Below are 23,673 nucleotides of genomic sequence, written 5' to 3' on the forward strand. Positions count from 1 at the left end.
AAAAAGCAGGATGCAAGCGTGTGTGTTTGTTCGAATTTGGTAAAGATATATTCTTTGTGAATATCAGATACATAGTCTGTTCTGCTACAGCATGATAGTTGTATTGCCTAAGTAACTTCATGTGTTTTTTTTTTAAAGATCTATTTTACTGGGCCTCCCTGGTAGCACAGCGGGTTGAGTGCCACACTGTGAAGCTGTTTGCAGCCTCTGCAGCACGGGTTTGATTCCTGGCTGGCCAGGGAGATTCCCACGTGGCATGGCAGACCTCTCCTGCCTTGCCAGCTGCTCCCCTCAGCAGTGTCTTCAGTCCATCTGACTGTTCTCCTCCCCACTCTCTCTGATGAATTCTCTTGCCTTCCCTCGCCTCTGACTTGTACCCCAGTTTTCGAATAAATAAATAAATCTTTTTTTATGTATATAAGAACTGGGGTATGGGCCAGAATGCAGGTGGATTGACTGACATACACTGGTGAGGGGAGCAGCAGGTGAGACAGGAGAGGTCTGCTGTGCCATGTGGGTCACCTCCCTGGCTGGGGATTGAACTCATGCAGCAGTGGCTACAGGTAGCTTCACAGTGCTGAGACTTAATCCCTTGCGCCACCAGGAAGGCCCAGTAACTCCACAATGTTAAAAAAAATCCATTATAAAACAATTGGTTCTTCAGGAATTGGATATTTTGGAGATAAAATGCTTCCTATATATATATTCTTGTCACTTTTATTTTCTAATTTAAAAAAAAAGTCTTTCCTTTTTGTGCTATATATTTGTAGAGCAAAAAATAAAAGTATATCGTAACATAGTTCACTATCATGAAATGTATACAAAAGAGCTTCTCAGAAATGAGCCCAGCCATTCAGACAAGCAACCATAGACCCTGATGTGTAAATGAAATTTTTCCGTGTACGGGGCTGGTCTCATATTTATAGTACAAAAAATCTATAAGAGATTGTATTCCCTAACTAACCAGTTGCACTATTCCCAATGCGGCACACATAGAAAAGTAATGAATGGAGAGAAATGGAGCAAAATTATAAAAGTGATTACCTCTGCATTCTACAACTCTGAGGGTTTTTCATTTTATGTATATTCCAATTTTATGATCAGCATGTACTGTTTTCATAGTAGGGAAAAAGAAATGCTTTATAGCATAGAAGGAAGAGAAGAAAGGACTCTTGAAGTTCATTTGCTTCACATCAGGCATGCCACGGGGCATCCTTCTGCAATGCTTTCCTTCCCCCAAGCACCAGGGTCCATTTCAGAACAGCACATGTAAGATTTGGTCTTGATCTTCAGGACCACCTACCGCTAGCATAGACCCGGGATTTTTGACATTCCCACAACGTGCAGTTTGCACAGTGAAACCTGCCTTTCCATTCCCACTAGAATGTCATGCCCAACCAGGGCAGTGCGACCCCTGCCTCCCGTCCTCTGCCTCCATCCCTTGTCCAGGCTCTGCCTGATCACCGGAAGGTGGCTCTGGTGCTGCTGTGTACCTTGCGCTCTACAACCATTTCATCCTTGCAGCCCATGGCTGCCCCAGCTGCTCCAGCCAAGACCTCCTCTTCCCCAGACTTTGCAAATGCCTTGCGTGTTTCTTGGCATGACCTCGCTCTGTGTCTCCCATTCTCATGTACATCCTGCCTCTCACTCAGTATTTGTGTTACGTTTTTATGCCCTTCCAGTGGCTTACCTCTTTCAGGAGCTGTGTCTTCTTTTGCTTTTATATCCACTATCCAGTGCCAAACCGAGGGCCTTTCATACAGCAGGTGTTCAATAAATGTGTATTAAATTGAATTAAATCAATACCTCGAGGAACACTTTGACAAATCCAATTAGAGATAATTACTGTTCTAAATCTGTAGCCTAATTACAGTAAATTTTCCATAGTTTTCCTTTTAATTTGTTGACATGTTTTATTTTTTACAGTCTTTATAGGAATTTGGACAATTTTTCTTACCTAGACTCTCTATTGGAAAAGTAATTTTTATAACAAAGGATTGCTTGCCTATGTAATGTTACAGCTGGTGTTTTAGCCTTAGTGGTTTTCTTGGTTTGGTGTTTTAATTTACATTTTTTATCGAGGCAACAGTTTATATCATTTGTGTTTTGTATTTTGGTAGGATCCCCTCCGCAAGTATTGTTACCATAGCACCATCAAAGCACTCAGAGGCCTCCCCCACAGTCCATTATGTGCTCCCTGTCTACTTTATTCTTTCCTCTCCCCTCCCCCTCTGAAATATGTCTTTAGTTTTATAGACATATTTCAATGATTAGTTTTCAGGTTTGGCTTTACCTGGCTTTAGTGGGTTTTTTTTTTTTTAATTGCTGCTTTTGTTTACATTTTTTTAATTTAATTTTTTTTTAAGATTTATTTTTATTTATTTATACAAGCACTGGGTACAGTCAGAAGCGTGGGAGGGTGAGAGAATTCACCAGAGCCAGAGCGGGGAGCAGAGCAGGCAGAAGGACCGAAGTACACTGCTGAGGGGAGCAGCGGGCGGCAGGAGAGGTCTGCGCGCCATGCGGGACCCTCCTCCGGTGGCCGGGGAGCAGCCGGGGATCGAACCGACGCTGCAGAGGCTGCGGGCAGCTTCACAACCCAGCGCTCAACCGCTGCACCACCGGGGGAGGCCCTTTTGTTTACATTTTTTATAATAAAATTTATTTTTAGAATTTTTAGATTTATAGAAAAAGTAAGCTGATAGTAGAGTTCCCATTCTTCTCTCCACCCCCTGCAGTTACCCTAGTGTTAGGAAATACGTTAGTCTCATATATGTGTTACAATTAGAGGACCAATGTTGGTACATTTAAACCAAAATCTGTACTTTATTCTGGTTTCCTTTGTTTTTACTTAATGTCCTTTTTTGGATCCAGGCTCCCATCCAGGAAATCACATTACATTCAGTTATTTATTTCTGGACTATGACCAGCTCTCAGACTGCCCTTGTTTTGGGTGAACTTGGCAGTCTTCAGGAGTTCTGATGAGGTATATTCCGGAATGTGCCGCAACTGGAATTTATCCAATGCTATTCTCATCATTAGACAAGGGTTATGAATTTGGGGGGAGGAAGGTCACAGAGGTAGCCCCACTTGCATTACCTCTTTTTAACATGACTTGACTGAATGTTGACCTTGATCATCTGGCTGAGGTAGTGCTTGTCAGGTTTCTCCACTGAAAAGTTATCTTCCTCTCCTCTCCACACTCTACTATTTGGACAGAAGCCATGTGCACAGACTGCACTCAAGGAGTTGGAAATTACATTCCTTTAGGGCAGAGTATCTACATAATTTATTTGGAATTCTCCTGCACACAGATTTCCCTCTTGTCCACTTTTTAATGTATTCAATCATTTATTTATATCAGTGTAGACTAATGGCTATTTATTTTGTACTTTGGAATATGACCCAATAGTTCTTGATATTGTGGTTCAAATTATTTCAACTTTAGCCATTAGAAGCTCACTTTCGCTAACTCTTTTGCCCCTTTGTGGGGTAAACCCCCATCAAGCACTTTCTGATACCTTAAGATGCCCCAGGCCCATCTTGTATGTATCCTGTCCCAATCCTGGAGTCAGCCACTTCTCCAAGGAGCTTTGATTCTTCTTGTGAATGAAAGATACTAGAAATAAGGATTGGGCATTAGACATCCTCATTGCTACTGTAATGTCATCTTTTAAGCCCTCTTAGCTAGTAGGAAAAAAGGAAATACATGTGTATTTGTTAACTTGTGTATGTTCCCATATCTACAAATATTCCTGTCTGTAGCCATCTCTGTCTTTATTAATCTAAACATGAGTTTGTCCTAATGTATCCATCTCTGTTCTGTTACCACATGGATCATTCTAGTACCCCTCGACCTTGCTTACCTGTGAATTCCCACTCCCGCAGTAGGAAATTGGCTCTCACAATCTGCCATCCTTTACAGTATGTGTATACATATGGTGCCTATGCACAAGGCATTTACAACACAGTATGTGTACAGCAATATCAGCACAGTCAACTTTATCAACTGGAGTACAATACTTATGTGCAGGTTCTTTTTCCTTTAGTTTTCAGGGTTTTTTTGTTGTTGTTGTTGTTGTTTTTAATTTAAATTTTATTTTTTTATATTCCCCATACAATTACAACCCCCTTATTTTGACCCCAAGCTTTCCTTTCCCCACCCCCTCACCCCCCATAGAGTGTCTCTGGTTCATAGTTGTTTGTTGATTTTGATATTTTCTTTCTTATAGTTATTCTTTTTCCTGGTCCCTTATTTAAGTTTTCTAGATTCCTGCTATGAGTAAGACCATCCGGTATTTTTCTTTTTCTTTCCGGCTTATTTCGGTGAGCATGATCCCTTCTAGCTCCATCCATGTTGCTGCAAATTGCATGTTTATCTTTTTTGAATGCTGAGTAATATTCCATGGTGTATATGTACCACATCTTCTTGATCCAGTCATCTATTTTTGGGCATTTGGGTTGTTTCCAAAGCTTAGCTATTGTAAATAGTGCTGCTATAAACATAGGGGTGCAGGTGCTCTTTGGAATTGATGTTTCTGTGTCCTTTGGGTAAATACTTAGGAGTGGAATTGCTGGATCATATGGAAGCTCTATGTTTAGTAGGTCAAGAAATCTCCACACATTTCTCCATAGTGGTTGGACCAGTTTGCACTCCCACCAACAGTGCAGGAGTAGTTTTCAGTTTTATAGATTCCATTTATTTCCAGTTACTTCTGTCAGCAGCTTCCCCTTGTTCTCTTTCCGTGAGATTATTTAATACATTTTTTCCTAGGCTTCTCCAATCTCCTTAATGATGTCTTTAAATTTGTTTGCAGCAAGGTTCACTCTTTGTGCTATAACAGAATTAAAGAGAACCTAATGCCAAAGTTGCACACATGGGTGATGGTTACAATGTTGTTAGAGAGGAGCTTGCCAAAAGGGCAGAATTCTGGGGACCAGTAATACTTAAGAAGCACTCATGGTGGAAAAGGAATAGGGGGATAAAAGGAAAACCAGGCGATCGTCTCTCCAAAGACAACAGAGTAGAGAAGAGTGGAGTAACATGAACAGTAATAACAGGCACAGGAAAGATGCTGACAACACAAATGCCAAAGGGTAATCATTGAATTTGAGAGCTAATTAAAAAAAAAAAAAAACTGAAAAAAAATTAAAAAAAAAAGAATTTGAGAGCTAAGAAATGGCTTAGGGATTTTCCTTAAGGTGCTTGAAGTCAAGTACAGAAAAGGGTGGTTTGGGGCCTCCCTGGTGGCGCAAGGGGTTAAGCATAGCACTGTGACACTATCTGCAGTTCTGCAGCATGAGTTCTATCCCCAGGCAGCCAGGGAGCTACCCACATGGTGCAGCAGACCTCTCCTGACTTGCCCGCTGCTCCCCTCAGCAGTGTATTTCCTCAGTCTGCCTGTTCTGTTCCCTGCTCTGTCTCTGGTGAATCCTCTCACCCCCTGGCACCTCTGGCCTATACCCCAGTTCTTGTATGCATAACTAAATCTTTAAAAAAAAAAAGAAAGAAAAGGTAGTTTGAAGAGTGAAGGAAAGTGTGTCAAGGAATAAACTGGAGGAAACAGATCTTTGCAAAGAGAACTTCAGTTTAAAAAAGAGATAAACTTTAAAAAAGAGATAAATTTAAGTGTGATTGGTAAATATAGGTTAACATTTTAATGAAATGAGCTACAGGAAAGATCTTACTGTGTTTATTAATTGAGAGAAAGCCAACATAGAGGAATTGTGAAAACACAGGAAAGAAAAGGAGAAAAGAAATCACTTCCAATTAACATTGTTCTTCTAGTCTATTTAGCTTTGTCACTAAATTAGAAATACTCTATTGCAAACTAATTATTTTGTCTTTTGCCAATCATTTGTATACTTACAAGTCTCTCAACCTTCATCAGATTGTCTGAAAGTTGAGGATTATACCTTATTATTTAAATTTTTCTGGCATGTAGTACAAGACATATAGCAGCTTTTCATAAGTTTATGAATGAATGAGTGAGCAAATGAGCAAACTTCAGAAGGGCTGATAAAGATTTATCTGTCAGAGCTTGGTGCTCCGGTTCATAAAAGAAACAAAGCAGAACAGAGAATCTAAAGGAAACTCAGAGAAAGTTCTCCTCACAAAAACCAGAAAGATAAGAACAGTGGGAAGAGTGATTGCGATGACATGCTCAGTGAGATGTCCTTCCATGATTAGAAATTACTGCAGTCCCTAAAATATGAACTGTTGCTGCACTTTGCCTTTTAAGAAGAAATGTTTATAGAAGTGCTTTGGAACTTGTAGAAATTTGTGAGAATTTTAAGTAATCAAAATGAATCACCTTATATCAGACTGTATAGTGACAAAAAAACTAATGGTGTGGACAACAATTACAGTATACACACAATCAACAATATATACAGAAGAGCCATAATACAAAAAAAAAAAAAAAGAATCCTGCACAACAGAATAAACTTGAATTATCTGAAAGATATTGCTGACCATCTTAGAAGAAAATTGATTAAAGAAGAAATGCAGATTATTATTTGTGATTCGATCTCTAAGGACTATTATTGGAGGAGATAATATAAAATAGAACTAAAAACAGTCCAAACTATTCACTATAAAAACTTCTCATAGCAGTTCTGGCTCATAAAAGTAAAAGTATATGAATTGAAAAATAGTCTCAGAAGATATTTGGCAAAAATAAAAGTGACAGAGGCTGACACTATACACTGTAAAACTTGCTGTTGACTAAAAATAAACATAAATTAAATGTCCTTAAAAAATTATACCTTTAAAACTTTTCCAGGAAAACTGGGCTTGGTAGAAGCTGTGACCACAGAATCCTTTGAAATATGACATGAAAAAAGAAAGCAGTGTATCAAATCTTGATAAGATTTGCCTAGAAAAAAGGTGGAACCAGTGATTATAACTTTAGTACAACAATAATGAGAATGCAAATACTATGGTAGAGTTTAACTGAAGTAAGTGGATAGTTAATCAAGATATGTTGTTACCTGAAAATTGCTCTAGAAAATATTTTTGTCATTAAAATTCATCCTTAGGAACACATTTTTGACTATAATATTTGGCTAGAACCAGAACATCAAGATAAAAAAAAAAAACAAGTAGTGACAAATATCCTTAATCATTGCACCTTCCTGAGACTCCTTAATGGTGGGGGAGCATTGGATTGTATGATGTAAGCCTTGTGGTGGCCACCAGAGCAATCAGTCTAGCTCCGGGCGGTGGCAACGAACACCTGAATGATGAAGAAAAAAGTGACTCCGACCTTAGAAGGCCTTGACCCTTGATAAATGCTTTACTTACTGATTTATTTATTTTATACCATCATGTTCCCAACAAGTATTTAAACCAGCTAAAAGAAAAAACTTACCAGAAAAAAAAAAAACAGAATTTCAGCTAATGGAGTAAAAAAATCATAGTTTTGTGAACTATTCTGACTTACCAGTCTAGCAATTTGCCAGAAATTCATTGCAGCAATTTCTTTTCCCATGTTTCTGGAACACCATTCATAACTCCCTTCTAGGAAAGAGATATTGAAAATTTGTCTTTGGGATTTCTCCCCTAACACATCAGTGCTAAGCCATATTTGCACTGGTTCAATCCACTGCTCCAGTTGAATAATTGCAAAGTAAAATATTTGCTGTGTGTTTTTTTTTTAATGTTTTCATTTTATTAGCTTTTTTTTTTTATTGAGGTAACTTTGGTTCACAGCACTGTATGTGATTTAAGGGTATAGGCTCACACCTCCTGGAATGTTTGTTACCGCTCCACACCCACCATCAAAACATCCATAATCCTTTACCATAGACCAGTACTCACCTTCTAATCTTTTTCTTTAGTTTTCTTTTTTTAATTGATATAACTTTGGCTTACAGTCCTCTTATTCTTTGCCTCTCTCTTTTGGATAAAAATTCTTGACAGATGTCTTTCTCTGTCCAACAGATGTCACAAATGTAGCTTGTTTCTCCTGGATTGGATACTTCATTAATCTTTGGTTAGGACCACAGAGACCAGAGATTTTTCTTTTTTATAAACACATAAGAAGCAATTAAAAAACTAAATGACAAAAGAGACAGTTAGTACACTTATAAGGAGAAACAGGCCTTGATGCATCACCTGCTTGCCACTTCCCGTGGGGCTGTGGTCTGTGGCACAGGACACTGAGAGCCTCAGCCTCTGCTGTCAGCGTGTGTTGACACTTGTCAATATATTGTAAAGATGGGAGCAAGAGACATACCTAAATAAATACACCGCAGTGGGGCTGTTTACGGAGAGTTATATTAGTACTGAAGACTGTTAAACAGCCTGCTTGGTGGATGCCCTCGTCAACCAGAGTGCCTGTCCCTGAATTCTTCTTTATAATGTCAAACCTATTTATCAAAATGATAGTTTCTTGTGCTCCTACTGTGCTCCCCGCTCCATGCTGGGTGCTGGGTCAGTAATCAGCAAAGGGTGCTGATTGCTCTCACAAGCTTATGTTCTAATCAGAGAGAAGGAAACAGTTAAATGAGAATCCAAAAGATAGAGAACTACAAAATGTGATAAGAATTATTAAGGAGAGGAGGTGAAGACAAAGAGAGGGGCTGGTAAGATGAGGCATAGGAAGCTAGAGAAGGTGTCTCAGGGAAAGTGTCATTTGAGATGCAATCAGATGGAGGGAAGCAGCCAGGAGAGAGGAGTCTCCAGGCAGAAAGATTAGCATGTGCAGAAACCTGGTCAGGGTGTCAAGTGGTCCAAGTGAAAAGGGCTTGGAGCTCCCGTAGAGCCTGGTGGGTTGTGACAGCAACTGCGGTGATTTTTCTTCAGAAAGCAGGAAGCTCACTCACCCAGGCTGCTGGTGGACTAGAGGTTGAGAGAAGGGTGCTGCAGAAGGGGGACTCCAGCTTGGGCATCAGTGCAACAGCACAGATTAATATGGAATGTACTTAAAGCCACTGATCTATAAACTTTAAAATGCTTTTAAAAAAAAAGTTTGATTAATTGATTAGCCTTCCTGCTTATGGGAAGGATTGAATTTTTTATTCTATTTATTTATTTATTTTCCCATATCATTGTTCATTTTTGGACAATATTTGATTTCTCCCCTCAGGTGTAGTTCCCATAGTTCTCACACCACCACAGCACCCATGATCCATCTTTCTCATCCCCGCGCGCTTCCCTCCCCTGCTGTGTGCCTCAGACCTATGGTCAACTTGCAAGTTGTCTTTTTCCTGTCCCTTTGTTCAATTTTTCTATATTCCATGTGTAAGTTAAACCACCCGATATTTATCATTTTTCCTTTTGACTAGTTTCACTTAAATATTATGTATGTTTTATCGTGATAAAAAAAATGAACATGAACAAAAAATAGGGTTCCCAAACATACCTCCGCAAGCATGAACATTGTTCCTTCTCACCCCAGCCCAACGGGAGCTCCAGGGAGCACGGAGCAGTACAACGTGGGGATGGTGGGCACGCACGGGCTGGAGACCTCTCACGCCGAGACTTTCAGCAGCAGTATTTCAAGAGAAGGCACCTTGATGATAAGAGAGGTAAGTTGGCAAAAAATTGTCTAGCGGAAGTGCATGTCTCAAGTGCTTTTTACATTGGAGTTTTCATAGAAAATGCCCGCAGCATGTATTTTAAGCATAGGAAATTGAGGAGGGGGGCTGTGCTTCTAAATGGTTCGGTGATTTTAATTGTCTGTTGCCTTCTTTTCTGTATCCTCCTAAGCTTTGCAGTTGATTTAATTACATTAGTTCACATTCTTCAGTAGGAGCTATGCAAATCAGAATATAGAATTGGAGCCTGAGGCTATAAAACTGGTGAACCCAGATGTTTCTTACACAGGAAAACAAATGAATGGTCTCTGAATGGCATCAATGGCCTTTTTATACCTCTCCCCTTGTGGATTATCCTCACAGACCTGGCATAGAAAAAAACTTAGTAGTTCCAAGAAAGAACAAAGAAATATGTAGATCTACTTAAAAACACACCTTAGCACTTTTTTTTTTTTTTTTTAGTCTCAAAAAATCATTTTGTTGGGTGAGTGGTAGGGGATGCGTTTCTATTCACGTGATCTTCCAACATGCAGTATCCCCATTGTATCTGCCATCCACAAGGCCTTGATCAATCAGAAGCCATCTTCCTTTTAACCCGATCATCACCATGTAAGCTTGACAGCAGGTCTTTGCTTGGAAGGAGAGTGATGGCTGATGACAATGGGCAAAAGTGACAGATGTCTCCCCACATCCGTTTTATCATCTGTAAACTTTTATCACTAGAATTCCAGTATGCTATTCATTATTCCAGAACCACCTTATAATACTAAATAAGAGTATGTGACTCAAGATTGGGAGAATTAAATGAGTTACTGCACATGAGTCTTCAGTAAATACTATTTTACATTCTTTCACTCTCTCCATGGAGTTTTCCTTTTATTTATTACTCTCCACTCCTCTGAAACATAAACGTAAATCACCTGTCATTCTCCCTCAACCAGGATAAAATTGGGAAACCCTCATAGCAGACCTTGCTCTACAAAAAGTCAGAGGTCATCTCATTTGTAAGAAAGAAAGGAACTGTAGTTTTGAGATGAATAGGTCTTTGCAGTAATAATTGGCAGTAGGGCTATAACTGGAAGTGCATTTCACAAAGCAACTTGCTAGAGTTTCACTTTATGGCTTTGCTGATCTTTCAAGTAGGCTTTAAAGAGTCTTTTCACGTAAACCTAAGTCAAAAAATGGACTTGGCTGCTGAGGTTGACATTGAGGATAGCTGGTATATAAATCTCTCAGTGTGTAAATGGGTATTTTCAATGGAAGTGTAGAGGACTTCTATCACCGTAGCTTGTCACTTGGAAAAACAGAAGGGGAAAGTGTTCTAGAATGAGTTACTCTGTGATTCCAAGTAAAAGAAGTGCAATTTCTAATGTGGTTTAAAATTTGCTCGAGTTTCTATGACAAAATCAGCACTTTGAAGTAGATATTTCAGTTCAGTTATTCACATCTGAATGGTTTCCTATTATTGAAAGCACTTCACAATTCTATGACCACAACCAATCATTTTGAAATGGCATTCGCCAGTATCTTACATGAATTTGATCTATTGAGTGCCCTCACATCTTAATGTTCTCTTAATTTCTAAATTCTACCTTTCCCAAACATGGACTTTTAAAAGCGCAAACCTTAAGTAGTCCATTAAAACTAAGTACTAAAAAGACAAATGCAAATTAAACTATGTCTCTGACAAAATAAGAAGAAAGTAAAATAGAGTTCATTATAATACAAATTACTTTATAGGATGCTGTTAGTAGTTCAGTTCTCCAAGTTGAACAGCAAGAACTCCCTCAACTCATCCTGATGCTAGTGGTCTAGATTGTTCTAAAGAGCATGTTGACTCTACTACCCATTATCAAATGCACAAATTGCCCTTGTCGTGTGCTACCCCTGTGGCTCTACCTTCCCTTCTACCTGCCTTTCATCCCCACAGGACCTTTCCCTACCCTCGTTCTAGAAGACACCTTATCAACTGTCATCTGCCATAAAGACTTGTTCATAAGAGCCCATCTGCCGGAAGACTTGTTCTTCACCACTTCCCAGTCTTCACCCATAAGACCCTTGTGGGTCTGGCTCAGCCTTCCCTTTCTCCTGCAGCCTCACCTGGGATCCGTGGGTCTTTGTACATACAGCTTCCTAACTGACCAGCTGGTATCTCTCCAGCATCTGTTCAGCCTACTGAACCAGAATGTTCACCCCACTGAATCAGAATACTAGCTTGTCACTGTAGAAGCTCTCTTGGTTACAGGTAATAGGAAAAAGAGCCCAAATAACACAGCTCAAGAAAAAGAAAAGTAGGAGAGGTAGTATTAGATATAGGGAACTGGAGATTGAAAGGTATTTGGTGGTAGGACCCCAAAGGCAGAAAGTGAGTTGGGCCCTTCTGCAGCAGTGGCACTGGGAACTAAAGTGATCAAGAGCTCAGGCAACTTCCCACGTGCTCATCTCTGGCTCTACACAGCCTGTCTCTCCTGTCTTCAGCTCGCCTTTCTTCCATATTTCTCCTTTGTTCTCTTTCTCCACAGACCAACTTACTTTTCTTCAGCAAACACATGCTCATGCCTTTCCTGCTGCCATTACAAGATAGTCACTGTACCCCCAATTCAACTTCCAGCAGACACTGACCAGTATCCCTCAAATCTGGTACTAAATTACAGTGGGAATCTGATCCTGCTTAACTCAGATATATACCCTTGGTCCATTCAGCTGTGGCCACGAGCAGAGCTGCCCACTACAGTAGCTGCCCGAGGTGACAGGGTTTGCTGTCAGTTTCAGTTAAAGTCCCAATTTCACCTCTTACAACCTGTGTCCATCTGGGCAAGTTCATTAAATTCTTTGCACTACAGTTTTTCCATCAGTAATATGGGGGACATGGAAGCTAACCTTGGTGTTACTGTGAGGGTGCAATGGCATACCATACATAAATTTTTTACCACAGTCCTGAACATCTTAGCACCCACCTCCGAGGGAATGATGAGGGTGTGGAAATTGTAGAGCTGGTGAGGGCTCTGTTAATAAGGTTCAAGGGGGCAGAACTGTTGTTTATTCTTCTTTGTGTTCCCAGCAGAGTTCCTGGCACACAGAAGGTATTTAATTCTAGAAAGGGGTGATGGCTCTGTAGTGGGAAGGTTCAAAGGTCATGGCTGGATACTTTAAGCTTCTCAAATCTGGGCCATTCTCCCTCCTTGCCTATTCTGGTCTTTCTTTGATAGCTGATGTGTCTGCTGGGCTTTTGGCCTGAGGCAGAATGCTGTGATGTAAGAGAGACCTCGAAAATCTAAAGAGACAATGGGTGAATTATATTATTTATGGGATAGAAGAGGAAATGTGAAAAAGCTTTTCAGTATTTCAACTGAAGTTGAAAAGAAGGAGAAATTCCTATACTCATAAATAAGGGGACAGTAAGCTAAATTAGGACTGACCCCACTAAATGTCACTTAGAAATAAAATGTCCATCTCTGAGCTTCAGCACTGGTATAGGCTGCACACGAGCACTGTGATGCCCGTCTCCACTGCAGGCGACGGCCTAGGAACATGACACCAAGAAGCACTGAGTGCACTAAGGGTTTCCAGTTATTTCTTAGGTCTCTGGGAAACATCAATTATATGTTCTTCCTTAGGAACTTGGGAGTCTGTTTTTATCTTGAAAAAGAAAATTAAAAACTGCCTCTATGGAAATACAAATGGCCAACAGGCATATGAAAAAATGTTCAACATTGCTTGCAATCAGGGAAATCAAATCAAAACTATAATGAGATACCATCTTACACCAGTAAGAATGGCACATATTAAAAAACTAGCAACAACAAATGTTGGCGAGGATGTGGAGAAAAAGGAACTCTCCTGCTCTGCTGCTGGGAGTAAAACTGGTCCAACCACTATGGAGAGCTGTGTGGAGATTCCTCAACCTACCAAAGATAGACCTTCCATATGATCCAGCAACTCCACTCCTAGATATTTACCCAAATGACACAGAAACATTAATTCCAAAGAGCACCTGCACCCCTATGTTTATAGCAGCACTGTTTACAATAGCCAAGCTATAGAAACAACCCAAATGCCCAAAAATAGATGACTGGATCAAGATGTGGTACATATACCCCATTGAATATTACTCAGCCATCAAAAAAGATAAACTCATGCCATTTGCAGCAACATGGATGGTGCTGGAAGGGATCATGCTCAGCAAAATAAGCCAGAAAGAAAAAGAAAAATACCGGATAGTGTCACTCATAGCAGGAATCTAGAAAACCTAAATAAGGGACCAGGAAAAAGAATAACTATAAGAAAGAAAAAATCAAAATCAACAAGCAACTATAAACCAGAGACACACTTTGGGGGCAGTGGGGAAAGGCAGCATTAGGGTCAAAATAAGGGGGTTGCAATTGTATGGGGAATATAAAAATAAAATTTTAAAAATGTGGTTAAAATGAAAAAAAAAATTATTGGAGAAATTTGAACATTCATACACTGCTAATGGAAATGTAAAAGAAATGCTTTGGAAAATGGTCAGGCAGTTCCTTAAAACATTAGCTATAAAAAAAAAAAAGTGCCTCTATTACAGGGCAGGGTGCGGGGTACCCACCCCAGAAGCCCCAAACCTTCCCGCTATAGGTTGTGCCATCCACCGCATCAAGACAAAATGTACCGTAGTTAGTAACCTTTAATGGAAAGGAAATTTAATACAATTCTTATGCAATAAAGAGAAGACAAAGAATATAGTTTATAAGTCAAGCACCCGAAGTTCCCATCCCCTCATGGGTAAATGCCCAGCCAAACTGTGGGCCCAAAGCAGGGCCACTAAGGCTTGAAAGCCTGCCACAAGAGTAAGGCACCTTCTGATGGGGACCCATAGGAAAGGGATAGAAGGGGCCCAACACGTCGGTGATAGAAGGAGCAAAATTTTTAAAAAGCTGCCATTGTTGCCCTCCCCACGGGTTTCTCACCCAAGGCCAAGACGCAAGCACGGTTTCTTCATGTGTCTCTCTGCTCTATGCGCCTCCTCTAGGCCTCCAACTCTCCATCCTTCTTCCTTCCTTTTCAGTCTCCTCTTCAGCTTCTCCTTCTCCCTGCTCAGTTTTACCCTTCCTTGAGTGGGGCAGGGAACCTGGACTACCCTGTTACACCTCCTTTCACTCCAGTGCAGAACTATAATTACAAGATCAGGACAGACTCCAGAAAAGAATAGCCAGAGCAGTGAGGTGATCAAAGAAATTTTATGAACAGCATCCATCCATATACTACACTTGGCAAAGCTTAACTTTTTAATTTTGTTAGGTTAAATGAAAATTTGAATGTTACCTTCCCACACCTTGATGGGTCAGTTTGGAGACCATTGCTCGGTACTGTGTGATGGGTGACATACTCAGCAGCCTTTGCCTTTTCTCTCTTATCCCCATGTGTTGTACCCCCTCAGACATCCGGAGAGAAGAAACGATCTGGCCATAGTGACAGCAATGGCTTTGCTGGCCACATCAACCTCCCAGACCTGGTGCAGCAGAGCCATTCCCCAGCTGGGACTCCGACTGAGGGCCTAGGGCGTGTCTCCACCCATTCCCAAGAAATGGACTCCGGGACTGAAGTAGGTGCTGGGCAGCAGCTAGGACAGCTCTGTTATCCATTAGGGGATCAGAAACCCTGCTCACTTAAAGAATGAGCCTTTGCCAAGCTCCCTAAAACATGGTTCTCTCTTTAGCTCCTATTATGCATATTCTCAAATCAAGGAAATCATAGAAGCAGAGCAGTAGACATTTCTCAGGTGCCATGTGGACCCATATCTGTTTCTGTAGATAAGAGGACTGAGGCAAAGGGGTGTTAAGTGACTTGCCCACAACCAGGAGTATAACTGACTGATGACAGAGTTAGGCCCACAACTTGGACCTTCTATGTCCCAAGCCAGTGATTGATGCTTTAGGCTATAAAGCTTCCAAAGCCAGCAGTTAATGTTCATATTTGCATGAATTTTGTCAAACTCAGTTTGACCTAAAATAAATGAAGCTGAAATGATTTATGAAAAATAAAATCACTGGATATGCTCTTGTTGGCTAAGTGTTCATCTTGCTAAACTCCAAATTGTGTGAGTAAAGGAGAAATGAGAGGATGCCTTTCCTATATAAATCTGAAATAACACAAAATCTGAAAAACAAAAATCTGAAATAACACAATTTGGCAATGTTCATAGATGTCATTGACAGACATTGACCGGTTGAATGAGTTGTTGGTGTTTGGTCATATTTCATAGATAGTCCTGTGAATCATACGTAGGCCCCAACAGTGTTTGTAAAGCATATGTACTATTTGTTGTTGTTGTTGTTGTTGTTGTTGTCGTCATGTGCTAACTTTTTATGAGCCCTTTTGATTCTAAAGTTATAAAGCAGATAAATTTTATTTGCCCCAAGGAAAAGACCGGAGGCACATTGAAAGTATGGCATCCTATTTTAGCCTCATGTCATGTGGGGAAGTTTATCTGCCTAAATACCTCTATTTGCACCCAAAAAACCCATTAGGTTGCATCCTGGCTCAAATTCTGTAGCTGCCCCAACTCTAAGTAGAATGTCAGTAACTGCCTCATCTCTTTTACGCACTTTAAAGATCAAAAGAGAGATTTTAAGAGTTCTTGAGCCAACATCAATCACCTACATCACAGGCCAGATTGCAAGAGGGAGCATGGGTTGGTGGTATGTTCAGGATGAAGCTCTGCTGGGTAAACATGCCAACTTACTGTCAGTTTGTTATAGGGCAAGCCCAAAAGGAAATGGGTGGTCTGGGTGGGAGTCCTTACCCAGGTGCTTAAAAAAAAACTTAGAACAAGACCCAACTGCAGGTACACATAGAAAGGTTAATAAAAGATTTATTTACAAAGGGAAATGAAAAGAAGAGGAATAGGGAAATGGGAGGGAGATTAATTGGTGAAGGTGCCCTACTGTTAATACTGTCTGAGCTTGGGCCCCAAGAGCACGCTGAAGGCAGGCAAAAACCAAGTGAGTACAGGCCCACATTGTTTGGCTGCTTAACTCCACCCTTACTTCCCACAGCCCCCCTTCAGGAAGTCATGAATCATGGCAAATTCATGGCATGATGGGGTGTGTAGTCCTCAGTACCTGGGGTTTTTTTGGCATGGAGGTGGGGATGGAATCCATGAAACATCAGTGGGTGGAGTCCATTCAGGACATACTGTTCCCCCAACAAATTGTGTCAGCTTTTCTTAAGACCATTTGGTCAGTATGAAATTGTTTTTACTTCAAGGAAAAGAAAAGCTCTATCACCAGCCATCTAACCAGATATTAAGATATTTGGACCACATGTGGTCCAAATGTAATTTGCACCCTGTATCTTACATAATCATAATTAATGAAATTTTGCAAATACCAGGAGGAACTGGATAGAGAGGCACACACTTTGACTAGGGAGTTAGAGTGTGAACAGCTGGATAGATTGAAGAGTCTATAATCGTTTTATAGTTCACAGTAAATATTGTTGTCATGTTTTATTCATTCAGTATTTATCTGCTCTTCTTAATCTTCTTGCTTTTTTATCAGTATGGCATGGGGAGCAGTACTAAGGCCTCCTTTACCCCCTTTGTGGATCCCAGAGTATACCAGACATCCCCCACTGATGAAGATGAAGAGGATGAAGAATCATCAGCTACGGGTAAGCTAGAAGACCCCAAGATTTTAGAAACAGTTTGGTGTTCCTTTCTGATGTGGCCTCGTAATGAAATGAATCACTAGTTTGGTAAATAAGTGATTTTCTGTGAAAGCGCTGTCTCCAAGGGAAGAGGTATTATCATTGTTATTATTATTTTTATTTTATTTTATTTTTATTATTGGTTCTGTAAAACAAAATTCTTTCTTTCCATTTTTTTTTCATCTCTTCTATTTTGCTTCTGGTAGGAACCCAGAGGTATCCAGGAACTCTGGGAAAAGCTATTCCTCAGAGACCTCCCAACTTACTTCATGTTTCTCAAAATCAATTTCTGGGTACAATGCTGTGCACGCAGTGACACTTAATAAGTGTGTCTTGAGTTATGTTGCATTCTGGGTGTGTGGTTCCCACTGCAAAGGTCTGGCTGATTTCAAGGAGAGTTTTGCTTTCTAGACTTCTGCAACTCACTAATCATTAGGGCCAGCTTAGGCTAATTTTTGTCATGACAATGTGAAATTTCAAAAAGTAAATCTTCCCTGCATATATTATAGAACATGGGGTATTTAATTTTGTGATATTAATACCAATGCTCTAAACCATCCATGTAGTGCCTATGTTTTACTAATGGATAAAAATACTGCTTCTTTGAGTAACTTATACTTTAGTCTACTAAAAAAAGTATAAAATATACATAGTTTCAGAGTTTCTTCGCCTTTACGACAATGCACACTAAACAAAGAGAAGTCATAGTTTTTTGAAGCTTCTTCTCCATAGCTCCATTGGTTATTTTTCAAGATGCCACTGACTTCTCTGATTCTCTTTCTCAAAGCTCTGTTTACTAGCGAACTTCTTAGGCAAGAACAGGCCAAACTCAATGAAGCAAGAAAAATCTCAGTGGTAAATGTAAACCCAACCAACATTCGGCCTCATAGTGACACACCAGAAATCAGAAAATACAAGAAACGATTCAACTCAGAAATACTTTGTGCAGCTCTATGGGGTAAGTGATACTTTTTGCCACTCTTTGAAAACAGATCCTCAGATGTCAAAATTGTGTCTAGTTCCCTATCAAAAGAGTACGGTTGAATCTTGGATATTAGAGACCTGGCTTTGACCTGTCTTGGCCTCAGAGAGATCAAGAGTAACTTCACATGTAGGAAGAAGTAATATTTTAATGCCCAAGATAGCTTATCAGATTTAGAAAGAGCTTGCCAAGTAACTATGATGGACTTAAGCCAACAACACAACTAGCTACAACCTAAAACCTACAATATGCCCAGCACCATGTAATGTGCCCCAAATTCAGTTCTCTGTCATCCATATGACATCTACATGTATTACATATATGTAATGGTATTACTGTTAGGAGAGGTACCAGGTTCTCCCAGATCTTTGTCACCATAGCAGTGATGGGGGGTGGCGAAAGGAGGGATTGTTAGGGGAGGCACCAGGTTCCCTACCCCACTTGCATGCGGCTGCCTTGGACTAGCTATTGGGAACTAGGGGACAGGACTAAGCACCCAGGTGAAGTATATTTAGCAAGGCAGGCACGTGGACTAGGAAAGAGAGAGCTCTCACTTCTGTGGCCGACTTGCACCCAGGTACAGCTGGGAGGGAGACATGGAAAGAGACACGTGGAAGAGAGACATTTGGAGACACTTACAAGAGACACTTGGTGAGACACAAGTGGGAAAGCTGACAATGGCAGCCGTTATCTTGATGTGATATCTCTTTTTTGCCCCAGATTTCTGGGTCCTGTTTTAGAACCGTTTTCTGATGTCTCCTTACCGGAAGAGGAGGTACCCAGGTACTTAGGGCAAACTTTCAGGCCTCAGCGGCCCCACTTTGGATCAAACTTGTATGTGTGGCAATTTGCCCAGAAGAGTCTGGGTAATATGGGGTGTTTTATTCAAAATATCTCTTCTTCTCTGCTTTGCCTTTGTATGCATGGATGGCTGGACCCTTTTAGAGCATGCAAGTTTTGGGGTCCCTGGGTACCCCTCATTCATACACTAATATTGCCTTATTTCACACCAGAAAAACAATTCCAGGTATTTTAGTGAGTTACTTAAGGCCATACCACTAGCAGTAGCAAGATAAAACTTGGAGCAAATAAAACTTAAAAAGGAGAACAAATCATGGACTTTATCTTTTAGTTCAAAACATCAGCCTACAGTCCCTGTGAAAAAGATCTGCAAGTTTTAACTGACCTCAAACTCAGTATAGATGTGATGGGATTCTGTCAAAGGGTAAGCGAACAAACTGGGTTTTTCGATCACCACCAGAAAGCCAAACTGAGCCATGAAAATGTCTTTTCACAAAGGAATTTATTGGATCTGGCCACCAAGAGGGTCAGCAGGCTGGGTACCCTAATAACCAGCCTTCTGAATGGCAGGAGTGCTGTTTTTTGTTTTGTTTTTTTTTAAAGATTTATTTATTTATTTATTTATTTATTTATATATACACGCACTGGGTACAGTCAGAAATGCAGGAGGGTGAGAGAATTCACCAGAGCCAGAGCGGGGAGCAGAGCAGGCAGAAGGACCGAAGTACACTGCAGAGGGGAGCAGCGGGCGGCAGGAGAGGTCTGCGCGCCATGTGGGACCCTCGCCCGGTGGCCAGGGATCTAACCGGCACTGCAGAGGCTGTGGGCAGCTTCGCAACCCAGCGCTCAACCGCTGCGCCACCAGGGAGGCCCAGGAGTGCTGTTTTTAAAAGCAGGGAGGGAGGTGAGGCAGTACAAAATGTACCGGCAATGCAGGGCTTTGCATTTTCAGGTCCAAGGAGATGCGGACCAGTCTGGAGCCATGGGCCAAGATGTCTGTCTTTCTCTGCAGGGAGTGTTTCTCCAGGGCTACCAGCTGGTAACAATAGGCAGATGTTTGTTTTTGGTTTTGCTGTGGACCTCAAAGAAGCACAGAGAATTCTGTTAGAGATGTAACATAATCAATTTTCCAAGTTGCCAGAGATGCAGTCAGAAAGAAATGTATTAGGGCCTCCCCGGTGGCGCAGCGGTTGAGTGCTGGGTTGCGAAGCTGCCCGCGGCCTCTGCGGCGCTGGTTCGATCCCCGGCTGCTCCCCGGCCACCGGAGGAGGGTCCCGCATGGCGCGCAGACCTCTCCTGCCGCCCGCTGCTCCCCTCAGCAGTGTGCTTCGGTCCTTCTGCCTGCTCTGCTCCCCGCTCTGGCTCTGGTGAATTCTCTCACCCTCCCGCGCTTCTGACTGTACCCAGTGCATGTATAAACAAAACAAACGAACAAACAAACAAATAAATAAAATAAAACATGCCTCTATAAAAAAAAAAAAAAAAGAAAGAAATGTATTAGTTACAAGTTAAAGGTTAATTACAAGGCAGGGGTAAGGGGAAAAGGAGCAAAGGGTAGCATTTAATTCTGTTTAGTCCAAATTCTTAGTCTAGGGGAGTTATTTTTTAAAGATTTATTTATTTATGCATACAAGAACTGGGGTACAGGCCAGAGATTTGGGGGTGAGAGGATTCACCAGAGACAGAGTGGGGAACAGAACAGGCAGATTGACAGAAATACACTGCTGAGGGGAGCAGCGGGCGAGTCAGGAGAGGTCTGCTGCACCATGTGGGTAGCTCCCTGTCCGGGGATCAAACTGGAGTTGCAATAGCTGCAGATAGCTTCATAGTTTGCATCTTAACCCCTTACACCGACAGGGAGGCCCTAGGGGAGTTTTTATTACAAAGTGGAAGGCTTCCAGCTCAGGAATCCTGGTCTGTATCACCATGAACAGCTGTACCCATCTAAAATGCTAGGCCAACTTCGGATTACAACCATTTTATAGGACCAAAAGCACTTGTGAAGTTGGGGGCAGGGGGTGGGGAAAACATGAAACCCAGGAATCATTTAATGGGAGATGTGATATGAAGGAGGGTAAGGAGGGTAAGATGTGATATGGAGGAGGGTAAGGCTGTGTCCTCTGCAGAAGAGGCAGTTGGCAGAACACCAAAGTAGCCATGTTTAATATTGAATAATTTGTGTCAAAAGAAGATAGCTATACAGCAAGCAAGAGGAGAGAAGCTAGAAAGTTCCCTGTTTGTGAATATAAGCCATTATACAGTAGACATCTCACCATGTACATATGTTTTGGAAGGTTGAGAGGTATAATTTGCTAGGGATGAATCTTTAGGATTGTAGCTATTCAAACAAGACCGCTTAACTGCCAGAGCTTTTGTTATAGGGACTATGGTATGAGAAGCGAACTGGACTAGATAGATGCCTGAGAAGTCCCTTATCGTCAGTATATCCTTTAGCCTCAGGCTAGCAACACCTTTTCTTGAACTGACTTATCATTTCCTTAAAAGAGAGCAGTCTTCAGGCCTCCCCTGGTGGCACAGGCCTGAGTGCTGCGCTGTGAAGCTGTCCACAGCCTCTGTAGCACCGGTTCGATCCTGGCCAGCCAGTGAGGGTCCCACATGGTGCAGCAGACCTCTCCTGTCTCGCCCAGTGCTCCCCTCAGCAGTGTATTTCATCAGTCTGCCTGTTCTGTTCACGGCTCTGTCTCTTGTGAATCCTTTCAACCTCCCGCACATCTGGCCTGTACCCTGGTTCTTGTATAAATAAATAAATAAATCTTTTAAAAAAATATGAGAGAGAGAACAGTCTTGTAGGTGTGATCTTTGTGTGAGTAGGAAGCAGGGTTTTTCTTCCAGTGGTGTATGGAAATAGGCACTCTTGCTTATTGAAAGAGGGTAGACTAGAAAACACAGCATAAATTGGGGTGGGAGTGAATCTTGGGGATGGCAGAGAGAGCCAAGAAAAGGTGAGAATAAGGGTTAATTGTGCTGGTGTCACATTTGTGCCTTTGGCTCCTCCTGAGAAGGACTCTCTCTACTGGTAGTAAATGGCTAGATGTAATGAATACTGCCTCCACTTTATAAAAGAAAATAATTCCATTACCAGAGGGACAGTGATTTAATTACCATATCAGAGCTTCCACTTCTATGCTCCCTATGAGTGGACCCCCTCATTTATATTTCCAAGGCACAGTTTCTTGGAAACCCCAGATGTAGAAGTTTAAAGCCCATAAAATCAGTCTTGGGTGTTTCTTAAATTCGCAGGTGTCAACCTCCTGGTGGGAACAGAAAATGGCCTGATGCTTTTGGACAGAAGTGGGCAAGGCAAAGTCTATAATCTGATCAACCGGAGGCGATTTCAGCAGATGGATGTGCTAGAGGGACTGAACGTCCTTGTGACAATATCAGGTATGTTACTAGGTGACTGCGTCTCCACGCTTGCATAGGTGTAAAAGACAATCACCTGGTTTCTGAAAAAAAAAACAGTCAGCTCTGCCCTTCCCAGCTCAAGAATGACATAATAAATTATAGCTGTATGGCCAGAGTGAGATCATCCAGATTTTGTAATTCTGGAAACTCTGACCTTGAAAGGGAAGACTGTCGACTCTGCATGAAATCAGAACCAGGCAGAGACAAAGCACAAATGCTGTGGGCTCGTAACCTCTGCCAGGGCTCAGGAAGGATCTTTCCAAGGAGTCTTCTCCCCAGTTATTGCCATCTACTGGGAGCATCAAAATATAGGCTTCTGGGAGTGGGAAGTCTGTGAGCAGACACTTTGCTCTCTTTTCTCACGAGAACAGCACTAGCTTAGAGAGTCCACTGATGTTTTTGTTTGTTTGTTTGTTTGTTTTATTATTTAAATTTTATTTTTATATTCCCCATATAATTACAACCCCCTTATTTTGACCCCAATCCCTCCTTTCTTCGCCCCCCACCCCCCATAGAGTGTCTCTGGTTCATAGTTGTTTGTTGATTTTGATATTTTCTTTCTTATAGTTATTCTTTTTCCTGGTCCCTTATTTAGGTTTTCTAGATTCCTGCTATGAGTGAGGCCATCCGGTATTTTTCTTTTTCTTTCTGGCTTATTTCGCTGAGCAGGATCCCTTCCAGCGCCATCCATGTTGCTGCAAATTGCATGTGTTTATCTTTTTTGATTGCTGAGTAATATTCCATGGTATATATGTACCACATCTTCTTGATCCAGTCATCTATTTTTGGGCATTTGGGTTGTTTCCAAAGCTTAGCTATTGTAAACAGTGCTGCTATAAACATAGGGGTGCAGGCGGAGAGTCCACTGATGTTTTCACAAGCGCAGTTGGCCCACCTGGCATTTATGTCTGCAAAGAGATTCGAATATAGGAATCCTTACTGCTACATTCTGCAGCTTTCTGGTTCCCAAAAAGGGCTGAATAAAAGGGAGGGACAGAAAAAATGTAGACCTTATCACTGGCAAGTAAAAAATGTCACCTGAAGGAATCTATGTTTATTGAAAGGGAATTCTTCCTGATGGTGTTTCAAGAAGTTTAATAAATAATACCTGCTACCCCCCTCCCCTTCCATCCAGTAGCTGTTCTGCCACAGATTAGAATCCCTGAAGAGGCCAGACAGTGGGTCAGGATCTCTGGGAGTGGGGCCTGGCAGCAATCGCTTTAGTTCTATGTGTAGCG

At 41.4% G+C, this 23,673-nt stretch overlaps 1 protein-coding gene across 9 annotated transcripts in view; it reads left to right on the top strand.

Moving 5' to 3' along the window:
- The window catches only part of TNIK (TRAF2 and NCK interacting kinase), a gene marked incomplete at both ends in the record, with an annotated part of 390,832 nt that overhangs the window by 354,787 nt on the left and 12,372 nt on the right, over positions 1–23,673 (top strand). For all 9 annotated transcript variants that reach the window (XM_084231409.1, XM_084231410.1, XM_084231414.1 and 6 more), the window contains 5 exons: positions 9,405–9,534; positions 14,957–15,121; positions 17,079–17,190; positions 18,014–18,184; positions 22,271–22,414. In XM_084231409.1, coding sequence (XP_084087535.1) covers positions 9,405–9,534; positions 14,957–15,121; positions 17,079–17,190; positions 18,014–18,184; positions 22,271–22,414 — 722 coding nt within the window. The remainder of the gene's footprint in view (positions 1–9,404; positions 9,535–14,956; positions 15,122–17,078; positions 17,191–18,013; positions 18,185–22,270; positions 22,415–23,673) is intronic.

This window comes from Talpa europaea, assembly GCF_964194135.1.
Source record: "Talpa europaea genome assembly, chromosome: 4".
Classification (NCBI taxonomy): Eukaryota; Metazoa; Chordata; class Mammalia; order Eulipotyphla; family Talpidae; genus Talpa; species Talpa europaea.